Consider the following 27,941-nt stretch of genomic DNA (forward strand, 5'->3'; position numbering starts at 1 on the left):
ACACCATTTAAACACAGACTTGTCGGTGCAGCTCCTTTGCTTAAAACCCTTCACTAGCATCCCATCACCTACAGTTAAAATGTCCACATTCTCAGGAGTTCCCTGGTGCCGTAGTGGTTAGGATTCTGGGCTTTCACTGCCGTGGCCCGAGTTCAATCCCTGGTTGGGGAACTGAGATCCTGCAAGCCACACAGCACAGCCAAAAAAAAAAAAAAGTCCAGATTCTCTAGCTTGTGCAAGGCCCTGTGTGCTCTACTTCCTGCCTCACCGTTTAAACTCAGAAATCCAAAATTGACAGTTTTAATCTAAAGCCTTGTCCTGTACCACCTCTTTATCCCCTGGGCTAGTCCTTGTGCATCCTTTAAGACACCCCTTCTTCCTGGAAGCCTGCCCTGAGACTTCTTCCCTACCTCCACCACCCCAGTGGTACTCTTTCCATAACCCTGTGCATTTCCCCTTTGTAGGACTTTACCACACCAGTTATTGTGTGTTTCCCTCCTACCCTCTCCCACCAGACTGTATGATTCTTTGAGGCCAGAGACTATTTTAAACATCTTTATATTCCCAGTGCTTTTATTTTGGTGTCCAAAATAGGCATTCCATACATGTCTAGATGAATGAAAGAATGAAAATTTCATAACGTTGCTAGATATTCAGGAAGTAGTGCAGTTTTGCTGGGCTTGGCCACTGGAGGGCAGTGAATTATAGTATTCTGCTACTGTGCTGAGATAGTCAAAAGTTCTCTCTCTTGTAAGCGATGGAGATGGAGTTCCATCACTCATTCAGCAAATACTTATTGAGGAACTACACCGTGCCAGGCACTGCTCTAGGCACTGGGGATACAACCATAAACAAAGTGGACAAAAATCCCTGCCTTTCATTTCTAGGTATTTATACAAGGAAAATGAAAGCGTAGAGTCCCCCAAAAGGCTGCATAGGAATATTCATAACAACTGTATTAAAATAGACAAAAATTGGAAACAACCCAAATATCTGTTAATAGGAGAATGGATAGTCACACAATGGAATAGTACTCAGCCATAAAAAAGAATGAACTACTGATAAAAGCAAGAACATGGAAGAAATCATCTCAAAAACCATTATGTTGGGCTTCCCTGGTGGCGCAGTGGTTGAGAGTCCGCCTGCCGGTGCAGGGGACACGGGTTCGTGCCCCGGTCTGGGAGGATCCCGCGTGCCACAGAGCAGCTGGGCCCGTGAGCCGTGGCTGCTGAGCCTGCGCGTCCGGGGCCTGTGCTCCGCAACGGGAGAGGCCGCAACAGTAAGGGGCCCACGTACCGCAAAAAAAACCCCCCCAAAACCCCAAAAAAGCCCATTATGTTGAACAAAAGAAGCCAGATACCGAAAAAGTACACATTGTATGTATGATTCCATTTAAATGGAGTTCATAAATAATCTACAGTGATAGAAATCAGAATGATGGTTGACTGTCGGTGGGAGATTGATTAGGAAGAGGCAAGAAGAGACTTTATAGGGTGATGGAAATGTTCTCTATTTGGACTGGGGCACTTTTTTTTTTTTTTTTTTTTTTGTGGTATGCGGGCCTCTCACTGTCGTGGCCTCTCCCGTTGCGGAGCACAGGCTCTGGACACGCAGGCTCAGCGGCCATGGCTTACGGGCTCAGCCGCTCCGCGCCATGTGGGATCTTCCCAGACTAGGGCGTGAATCCGTGTTCCCCGCATCGGCAGGTGGACTCTCAACCACTGCGCCACCAGGGAAGCCCTGGAGCACTTTTTTACACGGATGTATACATGTGTCAAAACAGAACCGTGGCCTTATATGTAGTCTAATGTATGTAAATTATATGTAAAACTAAATCCGTTCCACTGAGCGTAAATTCTGATGAGCAGAAACTGACAATAAATAGAAAAATAAGTAAGGTATTTGTTACCTTGACTGTGATAAGTGCTATGCAGGAGAACAAAGGAGGAAAGAAGGACACAGTTGTGCCCCGTTGGCAAGAGTGGGAACAGGAGCAGGTTTTAATCAGGGTAGTGAGCCGGGGTCACACTGAGAAGACGATGTTTGAGCAAAGTCCTGAAGGAGGAGAGGGGGTGAGCCATGCAGTTAATTTTTGGTAGTTAACACTCAGATTTTCAGAGGAAAAGAGTTGTTGTTAATAACTCCCCACACGCCCAGGTACCGTGGCCCCTGTTGCCGTGTCTTGCTCCTGAGCTGCTGTGGATTATACTCCAGCTCCGTGCTCTTAGATCCTGGGAGGCTTCATTGTCCATCTCACACCCAACTCTGCCCTGCCGATCCTGTTCCTCCCCACCTGGCAAGGTGTGGAGGCCAAAGATGAAACTGGACAGACTTCCGTAGTCTTTCATTGTCTTAAGAGGACATTCCTCTTTTTTCCTTTTAAAATGTATACTTCTACACTTTTTAAAGTACATATGTCATTACATGCACATCTCAATAAATTTCCCCTAAATAGTGCTTCCCTGGTGGCGCAGTGGTTGAGAGCCTGCCTGCCGATGCAGGGGACACGGGGTCGTGCCCCGGTCCGGGAGGATCCCACATGGAGCGGCTGGGCCCGTGAGCCATGGCTGTTGAGCCTGTGCGTCTGGAGCCTGTGCTTTGCAATGCGAGAGGCCACAACAGTGAGAGGCCCACGTACCGCAAACAAACAAAAAAAATTTCCCCTAAATAACCAGCACCCAAGTGGAACATTTCCAGCACTGCAGAAGTTCCCTTGTGTTCCCTTCTAGGCCCTCCCCCTCACCCCCACAAGGGTAACTATTTTACTGACTTCTAACACCTCGATCAGTTTTGCCTGTCTCTAAACTTTATATAAATTGAATCATAGAGTAAGGATATCACTTTGCATTTTCATGCTACTGGTTTGGAGGGAACTGGGAGTGAGACCGATGCTGAATTTTTAGCACTAAATTTTTAGTTTAGTTTGGAACTTTACCCCTTTCTCCAAGGTGCCTCCTGGCCCCGTCTTCATAGATGCAGCAGCCTCATATGTGATAGTTGAGACATATGAGACTCTTTCCAGCAACAGACATGTATGTGGAGACACCCAGTCAGAGTGCTGAGCTGAGCTGAGCTGCTTTCAGCGGACAGTTGAGAGCAATGTGAGCATTTGGTGGGATGTCCAGTGCTGGATTTTCTCCCCTGTAGGAGGTAAGCTCTCCAAGGGCGAGTTGTAGCTTGTCATCTCCGGCACTGTAGGACCCGGCCTGCTCTCTCCCTGGTGGTAAACCAAGTGACACATGCATGCTCACTTGCTCTCCCTCTCATCTGACCCCCCCCCCAAAATGAGAAATTATAACAGAGGAGAAATTGAGGTAGCCAACATAGTCAAGATGTTTGAGCCTAGATGAGGAGCCTCTGGGCAGCTGACATTGGCACAGGGGACCTTGGACTCCCTAGAGCCTGTTGACATACACAGTGTCTTGGTGACATGCTGCCTGGCTCTGTGGGTAGTCTTTGGGCAGGTCCTAGAAGGTGAAGTGTGTGCTGGACCTGGCCCCTCCCTTGCCCCATAACCTGAATACTCATATAGTTCAGGTTCATGTAATCTGAGGTCATAGCCAGCAGTCACTTGTGTTTGTTAAATAAAAGTAAAAGTAATCCAGGAACCTCAGGAAAGTAGAGACGGTTTAGTGATACGTTTTTTTTTTTGTGGTACGTGGGCCTCTCGCTGCCGTGGCCTCTCCCGTTGCGGAGCACAGGCTCCGGACGCGCAGGCTCAGCGGCCGTGGCTCACGGGCCCAGCTGCTCCGCGGCATGTGGGATCTTCCTGGACCGGGACACGAACCCGTGTCCCCTGCATCAGCAGGCGGACTCTCAACCACTGCGCCACCAGGGAAGCCCCTATGTTGGTTTTTAAAATTAATTTTAGCCAGGCTGTCCCACGCTGAGTAGTGGACAGCCAGAGATCATTTTGGGTTAATATTTACCTTTTAGTCACTGCCCTGATTGACAGTCACGGCGTTGGGAAGGGCTCCGTGGTCAGCTGCTTCTCTGTGTCTTGGAAACAGCATGTCTCTTCTCACTCAGTCTGGAACGTGGTCCTCATGAAGCAGAAAGGCCCTGGCATGGGTCTCCGCTCTTTAGGAACCTCAGAAGAAGTCTTTCCTCTAACCTCCTCCCTGTCCTCACTGCCCTTTCTTTGTTAGGTGGTTTGACTTTTCTGGGTTTAGCCGGGGGGGCCCCTCTACTTTTTTTTTTTAATATTTATTTATTTGGCTGCGTTGGGTCTTTGCTGCTGCGCGGGCTTTCTCTAGTTGGCGGCGAGCAGGGGCTACTCTTCTTTGCGGTGCACGGGCTTCTCATTGCGGTGGCTTCTCATTGCGGAGCACGGGCTCTAGGCACGTGGGCCTCAGTAGTTGTGGCCCGTGGGCTCAGTAGTTGTGGCTTGCAGGCTCTAGAGTGCAGGCTCAGTAGTTGTGGTGCATGGGCTTACTTGCTCCACGGCATGTGGGATCTTCCTGGACCAGCGATCGAACCCACGTCCCCTGCATTGGCAGGCAGATTCTTAACCACTGCACCACCAGGGAAGTCCCGGGGCCCCTCTACTTTGTCCATGCTCAGCTGTGGTGACGTTGTCTCAGCTGCTGCTATCAAATACTTGCCTGAAAATACCAGATGAGTAACACCCAACAATAAGCTTCTATAGCACTTGAACCACTTAAAAATTATTACATACAGGTGACCAGATGAATTCCTTGACACTTTTCTTAAAACTGTGTTTCTTTTTCTTTTTTTTAATATATATATATTTTTAACTTTTTATTTTTGGCTGCGTTGGGTCTTCGCTGCTGCACAGGCTTTCTTCTAGTTGCGGTGAGTGGGGGCTACTCTTCATGGCGGTGCACGGGCTTCTCGTTGCAGTGGCTTCTTCTGTTGCGGAGCACGGGCTTCAGTAGTTGTGGCGTGCAGGCTCAGTAGTTGTGGCTCATGGGCTCTAGAACACAGGCTCAGTAGCTGTGGTGCACGGGCTTAGTTGCTCCGCGGCATGTGGGATCTTCCCGGACCAGGGCTCGAACCCATGTCCCATGCATTGGCAGGCAGATTCTTAATCACTGCGCCACCAGGGAAGCCCAAAACTGTGTTTTTCTGAATGAAATATTTAACTCTTATTTTATGAAGTTCGTTAGATGTATAGCTGAAAAGATTTGTTTTTCCTTTTCTCAATCAGTTTACTTTTGTGATCAGAAAATATTATGTAAGGTGTTCTTTTGAGTCCAGTTTAAAAAAAAAAAAAAGGAATCAGGTAAGCCAGAGGCTTTGGAAAATAGAAGGGCTGTCTGTAGTCTGATGCCTTGAATCCTCTCATGCCTGCCAGTTAGGCTGATTAATTCTGACCCAACAGATCCCAAAATCTAGAAATTGCCTTGCGATCACAGCTGGTTCCTGGGAAATGCCTAAAGCAGTTAATGGACAAGTTAACTCTTGTCAGTTTAAGCAAAAGCCGTTCTTCCCGAAGCCATAGGGGAGTGTTTGAGGCATAGGTGAGGCTGATTTTAGGCCCGAGATCTGGAGTTCTCAGAAAAATAAATGCTTGACTGGGGCTATCACTCCGGTGGTTCATTTTATCAGCTAATAATGCCAGGCTTGACATCATGTTCTTGTCAAGCCCGGAATGGGCAATTTGATTTTTATAAAGAACTTCTGGGTTTCCTCTTTTTGGATGCTTTGCGTCTTAAAACAGCCATAAAATATCCCTTAAAATCTCATTCCCTCCTGTCTGAGTCCTGGCTGCTGAACGCTGCATAATGACAACCAGAGACGCTGCCCTCATTGGAGACTGTGTTGCTGGCATGGTTTCCCGTTCCAGCTTCAATTATATGTTGAATTTTCTCAAGTGGGACGTTTAATGATCCTTCTGAACAGACTGTTTATGCTGAATGAAGCCCTTCAGAGAGCATTTGGGCCTCCCTTTCTCTGCTGCTTTTTGATGGTGCACTCAGCTCACAGTTTTTGACTGAATGTGTGAATTTTATCCTCCCAGCAGCCAGAACTAAACTCTCCTCCCACTCTCTGAAATGCTGGTGAGCTCTCCCGCTGACTGTGAAAGCCACGGGCTAACGCGCAGGCCAGGCGTAAGGGCAGAACATGGGGAAACAACAACCCCCAACTCGAGGCCCCAAGAGAGGGTTCAGCATCCTGCCTGGTCCCTTTCCCCCCAGCTAAAGGTTTGGAACTGGCACAGTTACTGAGAGCCGTATCTTACCAACTTAAACCTCATGTTCAGTTTTCTTCGTTGAGACCAGAAGGTGGAAATGGAAAGCTTTGAAAATTGACTTTTATTTTTTAGGTACGTTTGGAATTAGGTTAGGTTTGGCTGTGAATAACAGAGATCTAAAATAACAGTGGCTTAAACAAGGTAGAAGTTTATTTGTTCCTCATATAATAGCAATAATACTAGCTAACATTTGCATAATGCTTATTTTCTGACAGGCATTGTTAGCACTTTTCGTGTATTGACTTGTTTAATCCTTGCAATGTGCATTGACGTTGGTAGGATGTTACCACCTTAACAGATGAGGCGTTGAGGCACGGAAGGTAAAGTCACTAGCTGAAAGCCACATAGCTCGTGAGTGACAGAGCCAGGATTTGAGCCACACAGTCTGGCTCCAGAATCTGTGCTCTTAGCCACATGCTCTTCTGTCTGACAGAAAAGCCACAGGTCACCAGGGCTAATGTGGCAGCTGTGCTCCCCAGTCTACTTGGGGACCCAGGCTCTTTCTCCCTTGTTACTCTGCTGTGTGTGGTTTCCATTCCCAGTGACATTTCCGCTGCAATGTTGTGGAATGGTAGAATGCCCAGGTAGGAAAAGACCCTTCAAATTATTGTGGCACTCTGGATTTTCTTTTGGGAAACGTGTATGAATAGTGGGGGTGGTTTTGTCTTGAGCCTTCCTTGTGGGTTTCATTTTTTTCTTACAACCCTATTTTCTTTTTCTTTAATAAATTTATTTTTATTTATTTTATTTTTGGCTGTGTTGTTGGGTCTTCATTGCTGCACACGGGCTTTCTCTAGTTGCGGCGAGCGGGGGCTACTCTTCGTGGCGGCGTGTGGACTTCTCAGGGCAGTGGCTTCTCTTGTTGCGGAGCACGGGCTCTAGGCGTGCGGGCTTCAGTAGTTGTGGCACGTGGGCTCAGTAGCTGTGGCTCGTGGGTTCTAGAGCGCAGGCTCAGTAGTTGTGGCGCACGGGCTTAGTTGCTCCGTGGCATGTGGGATCTGCCCGGACCAGGGATTGAATCCATGTCTCCTGCGTTGGCAGGCGGATTCTTAGCCACTGCACCACCAGGGAAGTTCCACAACCCTATTTTCATAAAGAGGGAACTACTGCCTTGGACGGTTGGTGTGATCAGTCTCACTCACTAAAAAGGAAAACACATGCTTCCCTAGTGCACTGTGGGGGGTCTGGTCCTGGAGAGTGGTCTGGTGGTACCAGAGGTTAGGTCACTTGAACCTGTGGCCCAGAGTGGTTCTCGTATGGTTCCTCTGGCCATTGTTCACGGTAGTGGGAGTTGGAGGCACCTGGGTATCCATCCATGGGGGGAACGGATATGTAAAGGGGTGGTGCTCTGTGTGGGGCAGTGAACTAGAGGTCTGTACAGCAACACGGAAGGATCTTAGAAATGTAAGATGAAGCAACAAGAAGAAGGAAGTTTCTGAGCTGGGTCTTAGAGCCCAGTATCACTTAATTAAATTAATAGTATATATATGGCCACCCCCCCCACACAAGCCCCCACTATACAATAAGTGTTTAAGTTAGAAAAATAGAAAGATGGTATTTTTGGATGTAGTCAATGGTAGCCCCTTTTTTTCTAAAATCATGTGCATTTTTTCCTGACTATAAAAATTATGCTTGTAGAAATTTTGAATAGTAAGGCTTAAAGAAAAGAAAAATTCTTTATCCCTACCACCTTGGGAATGAGCACTGTAAAGCTTTGTGATATAGTTTGTCTTTCCTCTGTGACTATATAAACACGTAAATATTGTATGGGCGGTAGTTGAGAGTAAACCATAAATAATTTTGTACTTCACTCCTTTCCCTCAATGCTGTGACATGCTTTCCCATGTCGTTACAAATCCCTAGTAAACTTCATCTAAAATAAACTACATGTGCCTACTGTGTGCCAGGCACTGTTGTTGACACTTTACTTGTATTAACTATGGACTTTTACAGTGTTCCCAGGGTCATAGCTTTTCTGACAAAGCACCCCGCCCTCCCCAAAAGGGTTTTTACAGCCCTTGATGTCCATTAGAAAAACGCTGTTTATACAGGATGAGAATCTGAGAGTTGTTACGCATTTCCCCAAGAAGGTCCAGATGTAGGTCTAAATAGAGTAATAATTCTCATAAATGAAAGAGAATATATTTCATCATATGCCTGCGTCTCTCTGCAGCTCCAGGGACTGCAGTGAACACCCTGTTTTCAAAACAGGGCTCCAAGGAGATAAGCTGCGTTTGGCACAGAACTCAAGGGCCTGAATATTTCCATGTGTGGCCTCTGACAGGCATGCAGGGACCTGTAGGTTGAGGTGGCCTGTCTTGTCCACCTCTCTCTGGCAGGAAGGAAACATCACATGGCCTCTTCCTTCTTCTAGAAGACTCTTATGTTCTCCCCGCTTGTATCTCAGACCAGATAGACAACCTCTCACTCTTGTCATCTAGTGTGGGATTTCCATGAGAAGCTAATAGGCGATCCTCTTTAAAAGAGGTCCCATGGCTAAAGAAGCTGGGGAAATGCTGAGTAAGCAAGGTTAAGGAGATTTACTTAATGCAGAATGTCTAATAACTTCTCAAATCCTTTTGTATGCTATGATCTTCGTGAACCTCCAAGACGAGGATATATGATGCAGCATTTCTCAACCATATTTGTCTGTGGAACCTTTTTTCTTGAATATCCTATAGGATTGAGGTTTTGCAGAGCCCATCTTGATAACTGCCAGATTGGTGAGATCAAATCCTGGGAGCTTTCACGGGTTTGGGCCATCTTCCTTCACACACTCAGCTTCACTTCTGAGTGGTGAGGCCATGGGTCTGCCTTGTCAGAACTGGGGGATCCCATCTTTAAAATGAACTATTGGGGCTACCTGATCTCACCTTTTTCCACTACCTGTAAGTGTGAGTGTGCTAGACAGTTCAGTGAATTTCTGAAATCAAAGAATTTTTCCAGACCATCTCCAGGGGGCTGGATATAGCTCTTTCTAAAAATTCATTTATTTTTATTTTATTTTTGGCTGTGTTGGGTCTTCATTGCTGCGCATGGCCTTTTCTCTGGTTGCGGTGAGCAGGGGCCACTCTTCGTTGCGGTGCGCGGGCTTCTCATTGCAGTGGCTTCTTTTGTTGCGGAGCACAGGCTCTAGGTGCATGGGCTTCAGTAGTTGTGGCACGCAGCCTCAGTAGTTGTGGCCCACGGGCTCTAGGGCACAGGCTCAGTAGTTGTGGTGCACGGGCTTAGTTGCTCCGCGGCATGTGGGATCGTCCCAGACCAGGGCTCGAACCCGTGTCCCCTGCATTGGCAGGTGAACTCTTAGCCACTGCACCACCAGGGAAGCCCCTGGATATAGCTCTTTGAACAGGAGGCCTGAAGTATTTTTTTTCCTCAAACTAAATGAACAAATGCAGTGGAAGAGGAAGATGTGTTGGACCCAGCAAAACTGATGTGAGAAATGGCTTGTTCAGCGTTGTAAGGAGATCCTCAAGAGCCTTCCTGGGACACGTTTGCCCACCTGACAAGGGGACGGGGAGGGCAGGCCCCTGTTCCTTGGCATCGTGTTAGCCTGGCTCTCTCCTGGCCTTAAGGACCCCGTTGAAGATACTAGACTCTGTCTTTCTCTCCATTTTTTGGAGAAGACCTCTGGACTTTCTTCACCTCTTGTTTTACAGAAGAGGACGTGGAGAACTTTGACGTGACCAATTTGTCTCAGGACATGCTGCGAAGCATAGAAGCCGACAGCTTTTGGTGCATGAGCAAACTGCTGGATGGGATACAGGTGAGTGGTTCTGCCCTTGTGGGACACCTGGGTTGGGGCTCCCTGCAGCCCTTTGGGTTCCTTGTTGCTCTTCTGCATCAGACAGGGCCCCCCACCCAGCATGGCTCCTCCCCTTTTTGGTCCATCCATCTGTACCTCGTTCATTAGCTTTACAGCTTTCAAAAGGCAATGGTCTAGTGTCTCCTGGAGCCTAAGGAGGTCTCCGTGTTGCCCTGCCCTTGTCATCAGACTGTGCCCCTCCTTTCCTCTGTGCTCCCGGGCCGTGCTGTTTGCCTCCACAGCACAGGGCTCTTTTAGGCTTTCCTCACACTCTGCTGTTCTGTGAGATTCCTTTGTTTCCCAAAACACTGGCACCGGCTTTGGAAAAACAGCTTGTGTTTTATAAATGTATTTCAGTGAATTTGAGGGATGGTGGCACGACTGTTTGGTATCCCTGTTCATCCTGAGTCCTATGTTGTTTGCAGGATAACTACACCTTTGCACAACCAGGGATCCAGAAGAAGGTCAAGGCACTAGAAGAGCTTGTCAGTCGGATTGATGGTAGGTTCAGAGGAAGAATTCTCTAGCAGTAGCACAGTGGGATTCTGACACAAGCCAGTTATGCTTGTGGGCATAACTCAGCCCCCTTCCTAGCCATGACCCTTTTCAGTTCACCCTGTGCTGTTGGTGGCACTGGCATCCTTCCACATCCCAACCGGAAGGTGAGGTGAGAACTCTGCTGTTATGTCAAGTTCTTTTCTCTCCTTAGTTTTCTACCACTGAGATCTATCAGTCCTCCTTCAGCATCTCTCCTCAAATTCGCTCTTTCTTCTCGATGTCCATAGCCACAGCTCTGGTCCAGCCTTGCTTGGGTTTTTGCAACTTCCTCCTAGAAGGACTTGCCTTCTCCATACTCTTTGCTCTTCCACACCATCTATCACACACCTGCATCTTTCCAAAGCACTGTTCTGGTCATGTCCCTCTTTTGCTCTGAAACCTCCTGTGCTCTCCATTGCTTTTAGCATCAAGTCAGAGGTAGTCTGACCTTGTCCTTCATGCTGCGATGTGACTCAGGACTCCTGGGCTCCATGCCGGGTCCGCAGGTCTGGCTGATACCCCAGCAGGACGTCCCATAGCTCCCTGTGACCTGTCTGGGTGGGGAATATGAGTCGTGGCTTCCTGATTCAGAATGTCTTTGAGAAACAGGAGCCCTACAGTAAGTCCTCGGCTCTGGCATGGAATCATGGAGTGTTAGAACTGAAGTCAACTCGGGAAGCCCTACTGTTGACCGATGAGGAAACTGAGGCCCAGGGAGAGAAGTTGGAATTACTGTCACGTAGAGGTCTGAGAGCGAGGTCTTCTGTTAAGAGGAATCTCTAGCACCAATTAATTCCACCAATTACTACACAACTGTTAAGTCCCATTGTCTGGTTTTCTATCATGGATTTTTCTGCTGCACCAAAGCATTCCCTTCCCCAGTATAGAGACGGTGTATCTTTCTCCTTTCCCAGGTTCTCTTTCCATGAAAACCTTCTCTCATTTGTTCCACTCACTCCAGCTTCCTTTTATGACTTAGGATTTCAGTCTTCCCAGCATGTTGGATTATTTACTATTTTTATCCTGTGCATCGTATGTGGGATACTTTTAGCCTCTTTGCATTATTGCCCTGGCCCAGCTGTTAGCTCCATGATGGGGCCCACATCCAGCTCTCTTGCATCCCTCACTTGGATCCTGGTACAGGGCCTGTGCTAAGCTGTCTGACAAGGGCCAGGTTCCAGAGGGTCAGAGCTGTGGTTTTTGCCACTTCCTGGCCTGTCCTTTTTTTTTTCCTTTTTCCAGCCCTCAAAAATACCTGAAAAATACAGGCACAGTACTTTAGGATGGTGGATTTTTAAATGTATATATCTTTATGCTTTGAATTATAGAAGTAATACTTACTCATTACAAAAATGTAGACACTTGAGAAAAACACAGAATAAAAAGTGAAAATCCTCCCCCTTCCTTAAATTCTACTCCCCAGAAATAACCATCGTCGATAGCTACTCTTTCAAAAATTGTGTTAAGTATTTGCCGCGTGCAGGTGCTGTTGTAAGCACTTTTATTTTCTCGTTTTATTCTCCCCCAAACTTTGAGGTATGGATGATTATCCCCATTTATAGATTAGGAAACTGAGGGGGATAGTGATTTATTTTAATCCTGTCAAGCAGCATTCGAGGGGCTGTCATGCAGAACAGGGGTCAGGTTTGCTTGGGTTGCTCCAGAATGCTACGCCAATACCAAGGGGCGGGAGTTGGGAGGGAGCTAGTGTCTGCTGGTGTCGACGAGGCACTTCCTGGTGAATCACTTCATCATCAGTGGGTGAGGCTGCCCTTGAGTGGAGTCGGTGAACATCTTTCACTGGCGGTTTAAGTCCCTGCTGGCTGCCATCTGTCAGGGATGCTGAAGAGGAATCCTCACTGGTGGGAGGATGGCCAAGGTGACCCGCACCGTTCTTTTCCATTCTGGGTTCTGCTCTGATGAGTACCAAGGTCAAGCAGCCAAGTGAGCCTTACGTCTCCTGCTCTATGGCTCAAGCAGCCGTGTGAAGGAAGAAAGGACCCTAGAATATCACTATGGGGTGTTCAAATAGTCCTACTACATGCAGGGCTGAGTCGTAACCATGCAGAGTTGCTGTGAGGTGGTGGAATCAAACGTAAAGGATGGTCAGATGCCCGTCTGGCCCCTCTGTGTCTGGCTTCTCCAGGGAGAGTGGCTGAAAAGAAATGGAAACCACCTTTTTGGCTCATGTGACTCTTTCAGGGTCCAGTCCCCTAGGTTACTCTCAGGGGGCCAATGACACTTTCTGTTTCAGAGCAGGTACATAATCACTTCAGGAGGTACGAGGTCGAATACCTACAGTTTGCCTTTCGCTGGATGAACAACCTGCTTATGCGGGAGCTTCCCCTTCGCTGCACCATCCGCCTGTGGGACACATACCAGGTATGAGGAGACCCCTGCCCTCTCCATGCCAGGCTGTCCCTGAGGCACCCAGCTCCCTGCCGGGTGTGCAGTACAGCTGCTCGGAAGTTCCCGCCACCTCCTTTCTACCTCTGTGTCTGCCTTAGCCTCATGGGCAGGGCCTCTGCTAAATCTTTTCAGGCCTCTGCTCACCCAGCCATTGATGCTGTTCTGCTTTCCCACCTTGCAGAAGGACTGGCTCTGAGAGGGCTTGGAGACCTAACTGTTTTTTCCCTTCCCAGTCTGAACCCGAAGGGTTCTCCCACTTTCATCTCTACGTGTGTGCAGCCTTCTTGATCAAGTGGAGGAAAGAGATCCTGGATGAGGAGGACTTTCAGGTGAGTGGCCTGGAGCTCAGCCCGCACGGGGAATGAGTGTCAGAATGGGAGTCATCCCGCTAGTGGGGCTGTGCGCATAGAAGCTACCACAGCAGGTACCTGGCTGGAAAGAGCAAAGGAGAAAGGCTGCTCACAAGAGGGTGCCCTTCCCAGTTGGCAGGAAAGCACTGGGGCCCAGAGTTCTTCAGTATGAAAGGGTCTTAGTGCCAGAAAGGCTGCAGAGCAGCTGGGCAGGTCTAAGAGACCTTTCAGTCATTTGCTGACCAGCACTGGTTCAATGCCTGCAACATACTAGGCACCACTGAGGGAGTAGGACATAGAGAAAGTTGAACAGAGAACTCTGCTCTTGTAGAGCTTACATACTAGTTGGGGAGAGAAAGTAAACAAAAGCCTAGTACATAGTAAATTAAAATGAATGTTAGAAGGAGATAAGAAATATAAGTTTTTTGAAGGTAGAGTAGGATAAAGGGATTATTAGGTGGTAGGGGAGGGACAGGTTGCAATTTCAAAGTAGTCAGGATAGGCTCACTGAGAAGGTGACATTTGAGCAAAGGCTGGGAGAAGGTGAGGGAGCGAGCCATGTGGACATCTGGGGATCTGCGGGGAGAGCGTCCAGGTAGGAGGAACAGGCTTGCAGAGGCCATGGGGTCACAATGTGCCTGGGCTGTTGGTGGAACCATGATGGTGGCCAGTGTGGCCTGGAGCAGAGTGGCCCAAGGGAAGAGTAGGAAGAAGTGAGGCCAGAGAAGTCACAAGGGACCCAGATCATGGAGGATTTTGTAGCCAGAGTAAGGACTTTGGCTTTTACTCTGAGTGGAAGAGGGTCTTGAGCAGAGGAGGGACATGATCTGACTTACGGTTTCAGAGGTTCACTCTGGTGTGGACTGCAGGTGCGGGCAAGGCTGGAAACAGGGAGACCACCCAGGAGGCTAGTGTAAGTCCTCCAGGTAACACACGAGAGTGGCTTAGACCTGGATGGTGGAGTGGAGGTGTGACAAGCGGCCTGAGCTTGGGTATAGAGCCAACAGGAGTAGAGCCAACAGGAATTGCTGAGGAATTGTGTGTCGAGTATGACAAAGGGATGAGTCAGGGTGGCTTTACAGTTTGTGAGAAGCCGTAGGAGGAGCACGTTTACGGAGGAAGATCATCAGGAGTTCAGGTTTGGGCGTGTCGGATTCTTAATGCCGTTAGACATCCGAATGGAGAGCTAGAATAGGGAGATAGACCTTAGGGGTCTGGAGTCGAAAGAGAGCAATCTGGCTGGACATGTATGTTTAGGAGCCTTTGGCTAGACGGTCTTTAAAGCCAGCGCCTTGCATGAGATCAGAAGGAGGTGGGAGTGGACAGAGGAGAGGAGAGGGCCGGGCCTGAGCCCTGCACCCTCCAGTGCAAGAGGTCAGGGAGGTGAGGCAGACAGGCCGGGAGGCAGGGAGGTGACCAGTGGGAGCCCAGCGTCCTGGAACCCGAGGGGGGATGTGAAGAAGACTGAAGAGGTGCCGGAAGCCAGGCAGCTGCTGCAGGGAGCCCAGGACAGGGGGACGGGGAGTGGGGATTGAGGAGACAGGTTGCCAGGCTCTGCCATCTGCAGAGAGAGAGGCCTGAGGGCAGTTCATGGTGGTAATCTCCGGGGGTGGCAGTGGGCTTTTGTTTTTCTGCTTTGTATGTTGCTGAACTGAGGGATTTGGGGGTTGTTTTTGTTTTTTTGTTTTTTTTTTCGGTACGCGGGCCTCTCACTGTTGTGGCCTCTCCCGTTGCGGAGCACAGGCTCCGGACGCGCAGGCTCAGTGGCCATGGCTCACGGGCCCAGCCGCTCTGCGGCATGTGGGATCTTCCCGGACCGGGGCACGAACCCGTGTCCCCTGCATCGGCAGGAGGACTGTCAACGACTGCGCCACCAGGGAAGCCCGGTTGTTTTTGTTTTAATGGGTAGATATTCCTTTTAAAAATGGGAGGGGAAAAAGCCAGAGGAGGCTGAATGTTTTTCTAAGTTCTAACTGATACCATAGGTGTTCTCAAGAACAGCAGCATCTCCAAATGACCCCCGGGGAAGTCCCACTCTATAATTGGTGTTAGGTGGTTAAAGCACAGAAGCCTGTTCAGCAGATAAATGGAAAGACAGGACCCAATTTGCCCAAGGAAGGGCTTTGGAAGAAAAAAGGAAAGAGTGGGCTTCTGTGAGTAGGTGGTAGCCATGGGGCCGAGGCTGCAGGCAGCGGATAAAGAGCCACAGCTTCTGCCAACCAGCAGCATGTGTGACGCCCTAGGATAAATGAGGACAAGGGCCCGGACTGGCCACGTGCTGGGCGAGCTGTCAGGTTTGATAATGTGGTTGAGGTGGGGCAGGATATCGAGAGCACGAAGTCTAATTTGGTTATCATGAGCCAGGCTCAGAAGGCCTTGTCACATGTGATAAAAGTGCTTCCGAGATTAGCTCAGGGAGGTGGACGTGATTCCTGGAATGGCTTTTAGCCATTCACAATATCAATAGAGTACAGGACAATAGTCTGTGACTTTAAAACTCTGGTAGACATGGAGGTATTCTATGCTGGGTAGCATATTCGATTATCTGATGGACCTGAGGTCTTTCTGCACTAACCCACACAATGACAGTGGACTTTTTGTCAGCTTATTAGCACCTCGGCTAGTCCTACTCATAGAGGAGTCTCCCCTCTTTCCTTTGGACAAAACAGAATGGGTGATTAAAGTTCCTCCCAACTCCATAGTTCTATAATTCTATGAATAATAAAAGAAAAACTGCACCTGGCTGTGTTAGGATAGACGAGCGGTGTCCCTTAGGAGACAGAAGCATGGCACGGGTGTGAGGAACAAGGGCAGAAGAGCGTTGTGTGGGGTTGTGAGATGCTGTTCTGTGACCTCTGTAGAGAAAGAAGGCCCGTACATCCTAACTGCTAAAGGGCTGCCTGCAATTAAATCACTGCAGAGGAAGCTCTGTCGGTGAATACAGGTATCCCAGAGAGCCAAACAGGCCTAGCCTGGGGGAGAGAAGTTTTTAGGGCTAAAAGCTGAGTGACTCGAAGAAAAACCAGGTGAAGTAGCTGCAGATATAAAAGAGTTGTGGCAGTTCCAGCAGACTGGCTATGTATCACCCTTAAAGAGCAGAGAAGGGGAGCCAGCTGAGGCTATAGGGTGAAGCAGCAACCCTCCTTCTAAAGCTGGGGACTATGCAGAATAGTACAGTGGTTAAGCCACGGTCTCTGGGGCCAGTCTGCCTGGGGTCAAATCCTAGCTCTGCCATTTTTCTAGGTGTGCAACCGTAAGCAAGTAAATTGGCCCTCTATGCCTCAGTTTTCTTACCTGTAAAATGGGGATGAGAGTACTTACCTCCTAGGACTGTTATAAGGATTATACAAATCATTACATGTGAAGCTGTTGGTGTACTTTGCATATGGCCCTCAAAACAGTGGGCTTATTAGCACTAATATTACTTCCTGCAATGTGCTCTGAGTCCAGGGAGCAGTGAAGTGAAGACAGCTTTAGAAACCCAAGTCTCTGAGTAAACCGTGCTAGGCTAATCCTGGGTGAAACCAAGCTGGATGACCAAATGGGGCTGGAGAGGATGTGTTCAGAGGGTGCAGGGGCAAAGGGCGATGCCCCAGCTGTGGTGAGAGTGCCCAGAAGAAAGGCATCTGCCTCTCCCTAGCTGGGCGATTGTCTGGGGTCTGCCTGGGAGAGGGGACCAAAAACTGACACAGGAGGCTCACTTTAAGAGGTTTCTGGGACTTCCCTGGTGGTGCAGCGGTTGGGACTCTGCACTTCCACTGCAGGGAGCACGGGTTTGATCCCTGGTCAGGGAACTAGGATCCCACATCGCAGCGCGGCCAACAACAACAACAAAAAAAGAAGTTTCCTTCCTGAGACCTCTGAGCAAGGGAACCTCAGGTGTGTCCGTGCACAGGGGCTGTAGGGGTAGAATGGCCCCGTCCTCTGGGCCATAGGCTGCTTCAAATGAGAGCTTCCAGCAGAGCTGCACCAAGGCTCTTTCATGGTAGAGGGGGCCTCCGCAATTCTGGCCCTCAGCCTGGGCTGGCGTAATAGAATAATGGTGATAATGTTAGGCTGCATCTTATGAAGTTATTTTTATAGGTCAAAATAATCAAGTATTGGCAATTTAATAAGGTTCAATCTAATAATAACTAATTCTTAGTACTTTTAATGCACCAGGCACTATCCTAAATGTCTCTCTATGTTAATTCATTGCAACAGTCCCACAAGATAAGTTGTAATTACTACCCCCATTTCACAAATGGGGAAACTGAGTCACACAGAGATTGACTAGGCCAAGATCACCCAGGGAGTAAGTGTAGAAACCTGGAACCTGTGCTCTGGGCATGGATTATGCTCTGATGCCTCTCCCTCAGGGCCTGGACAGGCACTTCCTGGGGCACGTGAGCTCGGTTTACGTGGTACCTGCTCATGGGCAAGGTTCTTCCACCCCCTCCCCCTCCTCCATTATTATGGAGGTAATAATTTCCTAAATACATTATTTTATGTAAGTCAGAGAGAACAGGCACTTGAGCAAATGCCTGGTCACCTGCAGCCTAAAGTGTCCCCTCAGGAAAAGCAGCATCTTTGAGAGTCTAGGAGAGCATGGGACCCCACAGATGATGGCTCAGAAGTGATGTTGAGAAGCCCCACACAGGGAACTCTAAGACTAATAACCACAGTTACTTTAAATACATAAAAAGGGAACTGGCAGAGGAGTTGTGGGACAGCTGATGACTCTAAACCAGAGTAGCAGCTGGTCTCAGAATCCTTTGCTTTCATCTTATGGAAGAAAACCTTGGAGAGATTCCCACTCTGAAAGTGACTTTTGTAGGAGATAGGTCAGAGTTATTAAATGAAATAGTGCTAAGCCCGTGGGATGTTCCAGGCCTAAATAACAAACTAAATGTAAATAAATCCCTTGAACCAGATGGCGTCCACCCACCACTTCTGCAGGAACTTAGGGTAGGATTGTGAAACATTGCCCAAATGCAGACCCCATCTTCACAGATACCCAGTAAATTGCCAATTTGAATCCTGCCCAAAAGAAGGGTTCAGAGACAACCCTGGGACCTAAAGATCTTCCACCAAGAACAAGCTGGTGTGAGAAAGGGCACGATTCCTCAACATGTAAACAAAACAAACATTGGAGGGGGACACGGCTTTCTCTGGTGGGGGAACTTGCTAAAAGTACTAGGTGCTTTGACATCAGGGAAGCCTATGAATACGTTTGACTGAAAAAGTTTACATACAAGGACATGTTTTTGAAAGTTTTTATTGAGACCAAGGAAATTGTTTTGCTACCTCACTGATTCTCAAAACAAGAGGGATTTGTTTCAGAATACTTATTTGACTAGGAAAGTATTTTTACATGCCTGAATACACTTAACATTTGCAAAGAATATTCTAGTATTGCTAGGTGATTCTGTACACAGTGTCATATTTAATAGTATATATTTAATGTGACCTGTAAGTTCTTTGCTGTTAATTATCACTCATCCTCTTTGGTTGTCCTTGGCCCTTATTACCGAGTAAAATTAATCAGCTCTTCCAGATTTCCTTCAAACAGCCTCTTCTGTGACGACTTTTCTTTGCATTCCTTCTCCATCATGCCCCACTTTTCTTACTCCAGGCATGCAGCATATAGTATAGTAGTTATGAGCACAAGCTCTAGAACCAGGTTGCCTGGGTTCAAATCCCAGCCTAGCATTACACTCTGACCCCAGGCAACTTCCTTAACTTCTGTGCCTCAGTTTCCTCATCGGTGAGATGGAGGTAATAATATGTGCCTCATAGAGTTGATGTGAGGATTAAATGTGGTAGTGGAGTACGTGTGAAGAACCCCATCTGGTGAGTAGTAAGTGCTCAGTAAATGATAATTACCATTATGAAGGCTATTATCTTTCATGGTCCCCCTCTTCCTCATCAATTCTTCCATCTGTTGGACATTCTCTAATGACTTTCCCCTGCATTTTTTTCTTACCAAGGCCTCTTTGCTTGTTACCTACTGTCCCTTCTCCTTTGGCCCCCTTGTCTAATCGTTGTCTTCCCCCCATCCCCTCACACATGGCTCAGATTCTTCCTCTGCAATATTCCGTTTCCTTTGGAATCTGTGGATTCTCAGAAGGTACCTTTTTCAGCCATTTCGAGCTTTTCTTTTCTGAAAGCCGTTGCCCCCTTCTGTTAACGTGGAAACACTTTCTGCTGTTTGCCCCACAAGTTGTCTTCTCACGACTGTAGTGTTTCACCTGACTGCACGTTATGTTTAGTGCTCCCATGAGCTGGCTTTGTAACATATGTTCAGTTGTTCCCCACCCTAGCAGTGTCTCTTCTCTACCCCTTGATTAAAGCACCTGATTTGTGATTAACGCCTTCTTTCCCCACACGTGATAATTTGGTTTCTACTTCTTTATCCCTAATTTATCAATGCATGGACAGGGTTCCCATTGTTACAGCATTGTGTGGGCGGTGCAGTTCCTAGGCATGGCCACCAGGTGGCAGAATGGTTCCTCCACCTAAGCCTCCCTGCCCTTGGGAGAGGTGGGAGGTTGACTTTGGTCAGGGGAAGAAATATTTCAAGGCTTCTGGGAGGTTTCTCGCAAGACTAGAAGAATTGGAAATTACAGGTTGAGCTTCTCCTATCAAAGACTATTCTCTTCTAGAGAGTTCACCCCTTTGTTGGTTATTTTTGCTTGTCAATTATGCAAGTGTGTGTAACCATTATAGAAAAATTAGAAATACCAATAAGCAGAAAGAAAAAAAAAGTTACCTGAAATCTTACCACACAAAGGTGATATATCTCCTTCCAGATATTTTGCCATGCAAATCCATATGAATAAAAACATATTGTATGTACGTAGCTGTTAATGGAAACATTTTGTATACGTTGTTTTTGTAATGTCTTTTTATCACTGTACAAAATATAGTGGGTGTTCTGTAATGTCAGAAAGCATAGATCTATATGATTTTCCCCATTTTTGTATTTTTTTCACATTACATGAGTACATGCTTGTACAAAAAATGTGAAAACATTAAAATAATAACTTGAATGCAGGGTTTTCCAATTTACAGATTTATCTTTTTATCTTTTCGTTGCGCCACACAGGCCCTCGGTGGTGAAAGTGGCAGTGAAAGCACGGAGTCCTAACCACTGGACCACCAGGGAATTCCCTTGACTTACGGCTTTGAGTTCTGTTCTCAGGCTTGGAGATCTCAGGGACAGGAGTTACAACTAACAAAGTTTGTTGAATGAGAGTATTCAGTGCTGTAGAGATCTAGGGAAATGAGTATTTTTCTGGATGAGCTTTAAGTACCTTTAAAATATTCATGCCCTTTGATACAGTAATTGCATTCCTAGGAATTTAGCCCAAGGAAATCATCTAAAATATGGCTTTTTGCACAAGGATGTTCATTATAATTTCATTATAGTGAAAAACCAGAAATGATTAAATGCTCAAAGCAGGAAGATGTAAATTATGGTACAACTGCATCATGGAAAATTCTTTGGCCATTGAAAATGTCTAAAAGGAGTTTTTAATATTAGAGGAAATGCTTATGATAAATGCTAAACAGATTCAAAATTATTTAGAGAAAGTATTTCAGCTGTGTAAAATGTGCAGAAAAAGGACTAGAAGGAAATATGCCAAAACGTTTAAACGTGGCTTCCTCTTGATTATAAAGTTAAGGGTAATTTATTTTCTGATTTTTTACTTTTTACAAAGTAAACAAAACTTTCAACTTCCAGAGAATGTGTATTACTCGAAAAAATATTTTATAAGTAGGTAATATACAAAGACTTTATTGTAATAATTGAAAACAAGGGGACGTATGATGAGAAAAAGTGAAAGTCTCCCATCCCCAAAGGTAACCACTGTTAACAGTTTACCACCTAGCCTTCTAAAAATTTTATATACCTGTGTACATATACAAACATATAGTTGTGTTTTTTCTTTTACCTCAGTGGGATCGTACTATGAGTATTTTTCTGCAACTTGCTTCTTCCCCCGCCCCCCTAAAATGTCTTTGATATCTTTGCACCTTGGCATATGTAGGCCTGCTTCATTTTACAGGTGATGCCTTGTATTTCATGGTTTGGATAACTGGTTTATCTAAGTGTCCCATACTGACAGACACTTCCCTCGTGTCCTTTTCCCCACTATTTGAAGCGATGATGCAGTGCAGACCCTTGTACAGGAGTGTGAATATTTCCTAAGGAGAGGTACATAGAAGTTGAGTTGCTGGATCAGAGACCATGTGCATTTCTGGTTTTTTGTTTTGGTTTGTTTTTGGTTTGTTTGTTTGTTTTGGCTGCATTGCCACAACTTGCGGGATCTTAGTTCCCTGACCAGGGATTGAAACCGGGCCCCGGCAGTGAAAGCTCCAAGTCCTAACCACTGGGCCAGCAGGGAATTACCTGCATTTCTGATTTTGATAGATGTGGCCTGTGTTTGTTAAGATGATATAAACTTGTCTCTTGAAACCAAGACTAGAGAATAACAGTGGTGTAAAACAAGGTAGTTGTTTACTTCTCTTCAGCTAACAGTCTGAGTGTAAGAGTCCAGGGCTAACAGGGCTCCAGAGCAGCAGGGACTCGGATTTCTTCTCTCATGTCGCTCTGCCATCTTCAACACATAGCTTTATTCTTACGGTCTAAGGTGACCACTTCCACTCCTCCATTCATAGCCATTTTCTAGGAAGGAGAGAAGGGTAAGCTTAGGGCAGAACCCAGGAGTTACACTGTCTCCAAAATTGGCCAGAACTTAATCATGCTGGCCATACATAGCCTTGATGTGCTGAGGCACCTTTGTGCCCCACTAAATTTCTATTACTAAAGGAAGAAATTTTATAGAAGATATGCAGGACTGCTACACTGAAAACTACAAAGCATTGCTGGATGGTGCAAGTCAGCCAAAGGCAGGGTTCTAGCATGTTGGTGGGCCATTGATATTTTGTATATATCTATTCGCATCCATTTTTTCCATTTGGTGGTTTTCCTTACTGATTTGTAGGTACTCCTTTTTTTATTGTGGATATTAACCTTTTGTCTTTTATAAGTGTTCTGTTTTCTTACAGTCAGTTTCTTATATTTTAACCTTGTTTTTGTGCCTCCACATATTGAGGTTTCAAAATTGTATCAAATCTGTCAGTCTCTTTCTGTCTCTGGGTTTTGTCTTGCTACTATTTCTTTAATAATCAGAAAAATAAGAAGAATATCCAGTTCAGAAAGAAGACAGAGAAAGAATACAAAGTAGCAGCAGAAGCATGGGTAGCTAAATTACAGAGATAACCTAAAGTCTCACATTCATTTTTTAAAAATTTTAATTAATTAATTAATTATAAATTTATTTATTTTTGCCTGCGTTGGGTCTCTGTTGCTGTGCGCGGTCTGTCTCTAGTTGCGGCGAGTGGGGGCTACTCTTCGTTGCAGCAGGTGGGTTTTTCATTGAGGTGGCTTCTCGTTGGCGGAGCACGGGCTCTAGGCGCACGGGCTTCAGTAGTTGTGGCACGTGGGCTCAGTAGTTGTGGCTTGCGGGCTCTAGAGTGCAGGCTCAGTAGCTGTGACGCACGGGCTTAGTTGCTCCGCAGCATGTGGGATCTTCCCGGACCAGGGCTCGAACCCGAGTCCCCTGCATTGGCAGGCGGATTCTTAACCACTGCGCCACCAGGGAAATCCTCACATTCATCTTTTACTCTAATATCCTCTTTAATAGGCTATCTCCATGGAGCTGTTTGAGGGACCTGGGCTTTGAAAACTGACTAAGATTTAGATAGGGAGAGGAGAAAAGAGGAGGTGTTCTAAGCGAAAGGAACAACCTAAATTAAACCCTGGAGGCACAGATAAATGTGGCTGAAGTGGACTTGGCTGGATGAGGCTCATATGTTGGGAACAGTGGGAAATCAGCTGGATAGGTAGGTTAAGGAGAGTCTCAATCAATAAAGTGATTACAAGTGAACATTGGGATTCAGAGAAAGATGTCAAATGCAAAAGGGTACATAGCAGCCTTATCAATAAAGGTTTTGTTTTGTTTTGTTTCCTTAAAGGAAACAAATTAAGTATCTAATAAAAGGGAAAAAGGGAAACGGTTGAGTCAATTAGGGTATAGCCACATGCTAGAATACTGACATTGAGAATAATCATTTTTGAAGGCTGCATGGGAAAACACAAAAATTATAGTAAAAAAGGATGGTTAAAAAGCATGTAAAATCATAATTACGATTACAACTATTTAAAGAAATAGGCATGTGAAAAAAGACTAAAAAGGAATACTTTGAAATTAAGAGAAGTATATTTGGATGATGAGTGATTATTTTTCTCTTTTAAAGATCCTTATTTATTGTTGTCATTCTCTATTTATAATATTATTAAAGAAGCAGGTGTTAGTGGATCAGAGACTCAGCAGAGGCTATTCAAGGCTTCCTGAAGGTGAACTAGGGGCCAAGGGCTGTGTGCCGCCTGGGAGGAGGGAGATCAGACCCTTGAGATGCATGACCCAGGAGAAGAGGCTCCATTCCAGGGCCTGCCGGTCCCTTGGTCAGTGATAAAATGATGAAAGTCCTTTCTTGCATTCCAGGGTCTCCTCATGCTGCTACAAAACCTACCTACGATACACTGGGGCAACGAAGAGATTGGGCTGCTCCTCGCTGAGGCGTATAGACTCAAGTACATGTTTGCCGACGCCCCCAATCACTACCGCCGATAGGTGCTGTCTCCCCGCGGGGACCCAGACTGCCCCCATCTCTGATGGCAATCTGATCACTGTGGCCACTGTGCGAGCCGTGGACCCCGGCCAGGAACCACTCCTGCTGTAAAAAGCTCACATCCGCCACCCAGGTCTTAACTTTTTGGTGTGCCTGTCCACCACTCCATGTCTCCAGATGGCTCTCCTGGACCACTATCAGTATTCCATGACATGTGGATGGGCCCAGCTCTGGGAGAGGACAGAAAAGGAGGTACAGGGTTGTCTGCCCCTTTAAAAGAAACTGGACAGAAGAAGGGGAAGGCTCAGGGTCTCCAGTCACATTGCCCTACATGGACTGGCGGTCTCTTGCCTCCCAGCTCCAACTGATACTGTTGCTTTTTTGTGACATAGTTTGATTTGCTCACAGGTCAAAAACGCCTTATGTTTTCAAAAGACTCCTGGCCCCTCCCCTCTACCCCCAATTCCTAGCCTTTTCCCTTCTCCCCAAGTCTGAGCCAGTGAGGGGCAGCTTTTTAAGACCATTGTTCTCAGATGGAGGAGGCACTGATGCTTAAAAGTCTGGGAAGAGGCCTACACCCAAGGGCTAGGAATTTCATTTTTCCTTTTCTCACCAGACATCTGTATGTGTGCCTGCGTCTGTGTGTGTATGTGGGTATACACACCCATCAGCATTTAGTTAAACGTCTGAATGTCTGTGTCCAGACTATCCCCATTGCAACCAGCTGGGAAGGGCCCCAGTGACCACATACACAAGCATCCCTTGAGAAGGATCAGGGCGGGGGAGGGAGAAGGGGCTTTTTACCTCTCCAGACCCTTTTTCCATGATGACCCACTCCAAGATACTATGTGTAAATTGTGTTATTATGTATATGGGTAAAGATGTATAAATATATGTCTTCTTTGTAGCAGATATGATTTTATATTTATAATGTGCATCAACATGTGAAAGCAATCTAGGTCACTAGCACAAATGAAGTTGCCAGGCAGGTGGCTTCAGCACCTCCAGGTTGGTTTCTGGGTGCCCTCCTGTGAGGGAAGTGAATGGGAGTCTGCTAGAGTGAGCACAGCCAAGCAGATGGAGCTGCTTTGAAGACCGGGTGGCAGCCAACCCAAGCATCAGTGTCTCAGAGTTTTCTCTCCCTGCCCCCCACCTCTCAATCCCTGCCCCAGGCCTTTGTGGAGCATCTGCCGTGCTCCTTACACGTCTTCAGCGGTCAGAGCTCCCCACCCTTCTCCCCTAGCAGCCTCCCAGAGAGAGGACTACAGAGGCAGAAGCCCTTCTGCATGTTTTAGCCCCTGCCTTTCCCCTGGAAGCTGGGGAGGGCTTTTGTTTTTACATTTTTAAGTCAGCATTGTATTCAAGACAGAAGCTGTGACTGACTGTCAGTGCCAAGGAGAGGGGTTCCTGTGTGTCCCTGGGGTTTTGGGCTCTTCCCAGAGAGAGGTGTTCGGTGTCCCCCACTGTCACCATCACACCCCACAGAGCTCATGAGATGTGTGACCTGTGTTGGATGTTGGGTGTTTGGTAGTGAAGAGGTGGCAGACAGCCGGCACCCTCTTGGAAAGCCAGGCAGTTTTCCCCTGTGGGTAAGGCCCTGAGCCTGCCAGTGAAGCCCACCACACTGGCATGTTACATTTCTCATCGGGAGCTGTTTCTCAGGCATTCTTTCTAGCCCTTTCCTTTTCCCCTTCAGTGTGCCTCAGTAGTCTCCTTCACAGAGTGAGAGGGCTGTGACCCTCCCTCAACGGACTAATTAAAGAAAGACACTTGTGTTCCCAAGTGGTGGTTTTATTTTTTTAGTTTTTATGTTTGTATGGGAAATTGTGGATAAAGTGAAAGAATTGTAAATAAACAGTGTATTTCCTCCTCCACTGCTGATTTTTCTGCCATGGATTTGTGTAACCTGGAACCTAACGTCTCCTTTTCTCAGGTTCTTCATGCTGACGCCAGTAAGTACGGGGGAGAAGCTTTCTGTAGGGCAGGCAGGGGACCAACAGAAGATAAGGCAGCCTCGGAGGATGCAGCAGACCCTTGCTGAGCACATCCTCTGTGCGGGACACTGTGGAAACTACAACAATGAGTAACGTGGTCCCTCCTAGCTGACGTTTATAGGGCGCCTTGCCATGTGCCAAGCACTGTGAAAAACACTTGAGGATTATTTAATTTATCCAAAAAGGAGTATATAATGTAATGGAAGTTAGAAAATGGACTAGAATTTCAGTGCTGTATGAAAGCCTAGAGATACCTAGTTCAACAGCCCTCACTGTTCACAGAGGAAAACCCAACCCAAGGCCAAGGAAGGGACATCAGAATGAGAACTAAGAGGACAGGCCTTCCAGCTTACCTGCACTGTGTTTTTCCCACCAAATCATGCAGAACTAAAATGTTTTCAAAGACTGGCTCTCCATTTAGGGTTTTCATTAAGGTTTTGGTTTTGGGGTTGTTGGTTGTTTTTGTTTGTTTGTGTTTTGTTTCGTTGGTTGGTTGGTTTTTCTCTTGGTAACCTTACTGTGAAATGTCTCAAGAAAGGCAGTTGACCGCACTTTTCTTCTACAAAGAACAGATTGGAATGGTGGTTTCTCCACCTAGAACGTCTTCCTGGGAATCCCTGGAGAGTGTTTCTTGGTTTCTAATCTTAGGATTAGATTCAGCTACATGTAACACAAACCAAAAATAACAGCAGGGTTTACACAACATGGGAATTTACTTCTCCCTAACATGAAAGTCCAAAAGTAGGCAACCCAGGGCTGGTGTGATAAGTCTGTTTCACAACGTCTTTAGGAACCTGGACTCCTCCAGGTCTTCATGGTCAAGGTGGCAGCTAGCACTCCAGCTACTACATCCACTTTCCAAGCAACTAGATGGATTAAAGAAAGGAGACAGAAAAGAGTGCAGGAAATGTGTGAGCAGTGTTCTATAGAAGTTTCCTGAAGGCTGCTCCATAATATCTCCTCTTACAACTCACAGGCTAGGACTTAGTCCCATGGTAGGTCACACCTAGTTGCAAGGGAGGTTGGGGGATTAGTCTATTCCAGGCCACCATTTGCCTGGCTCAGAATCAGGATTCTATACCATGGAGGAAGGGGAGAACAGATACTAGGATTCAGGTAGCAATCTGTACAATAAGAACTTAGGAAAATAAGTTGAAAATGGAGACCAGACTTTCCCATAAGCATATGGGGGTGGGGGGTAGATCTGACTGAAATTCAAGTGATTGTTCACGATTAACCTTAGAATTTAACCTTTTTCATAAAACACGGACAGTCGGGACTTCCCGGGTGGCACAGTGGTTAAGAATCCACCTGCCAATGCAGGGGACACGGGTTCGAGCCCTGGTCCGGGAAGATCCCACATGCCGCAGAGTAGCTAAGCCCATGGGCCGCGACTACTGAGCCTCTGCTCCTAGAGGTCGTGCTTTGCAACAAGAGAAGCCATAGCAATGAGAAGCCCACACACCGCAACGAAGAGCAGCCCCCGCTCACTGCAACTAGAGAAAGCCCGTGCGCAGCAATGAAGACCCAATACAGCCAATAAATAAATAAATAAATAAAAATTAACAAAACAAAAGAAAACATGGACAGTATTTCTACTTGGTATTATTTGGATCAAGACCATTAATTGTTCCTGAGGCTGGTAGAGAAAATAACTGACCTGGACTAGCCTTCATTCAAAAATTCTGTTTTTCATTTATGTAGGAAGTTAATCATTTTCTGAAATATGTTTGATCATGATTAGGAAATTGGTGAAAACTTTCAAACTAATCCTGGCATACTTTGACCTGTAGTTTATCTATTCTTTCTGCGATCAAAACCTCTACGGTTCTACTTAAGTAGGCCTTACCTCTGTTTTTATTCATCTGTGAGGGGACAGTGGCACAGATTCTTCGAATAGTGACCGCATTTGCTCCTAGAGGCATGAATCTCATTTTAAGCTTTTGGCT

At 46.7% G+C, this 27,941-nt stretch overlaps 1 protein-coding gene across 1 annotated transcript in view; it reads left to right on the top strand.

The window, feature by feature from the left end:
- The window catches only part of TBC1D22B (TBC1 domain family member 22B), a 126,000-nt gene extending 100,128 nt beyond the window's left edge, over positions 1-25,872 (top strand). Inside the window, exons 11-15 of the mRNA XM_032649527.1 lie at positions 9,877-9,983; positions 10,448-10,523; positions 12,814-12,941; positions 13,202-13,297; positions 23,872-25,872. Coding sequence (XP_032505418.1) covers positions 9,877-9,983; positions 10,448-10,523; positions 12,814-12,941; positions 13,202-13,297; positions 23,872-24,000 — 536 coding nt within the window. The 3' untranslated portion in view covers positions 24,001-25,872. The remainder of the gene's footprint in view (positions 1-9,876; positions 9,984-10,447; positions 10,524-12,813; positions 12,942-13,201; positions 13,298-23,871) is intronic.
- Positions 25,873-27,941: the final 2,069 nt, after the last annotated feature.

This window comes from Phocoena sinus, chromosome 11, assembly GCF_008692025.1.
Source record: "Phocoena sinus isolate mPhoSin1 chromosome 11, mPhoSin1.pri, whole genome shotgun sequence".
In the NCBI taxonomy this organism is placed as follows: domain Eukaryota; kingdom Metazoa; phylum Chordata; class Mammalia; order Artiodactyla; family Phocoenidae; genus Phocoena; species Phocoena sinus.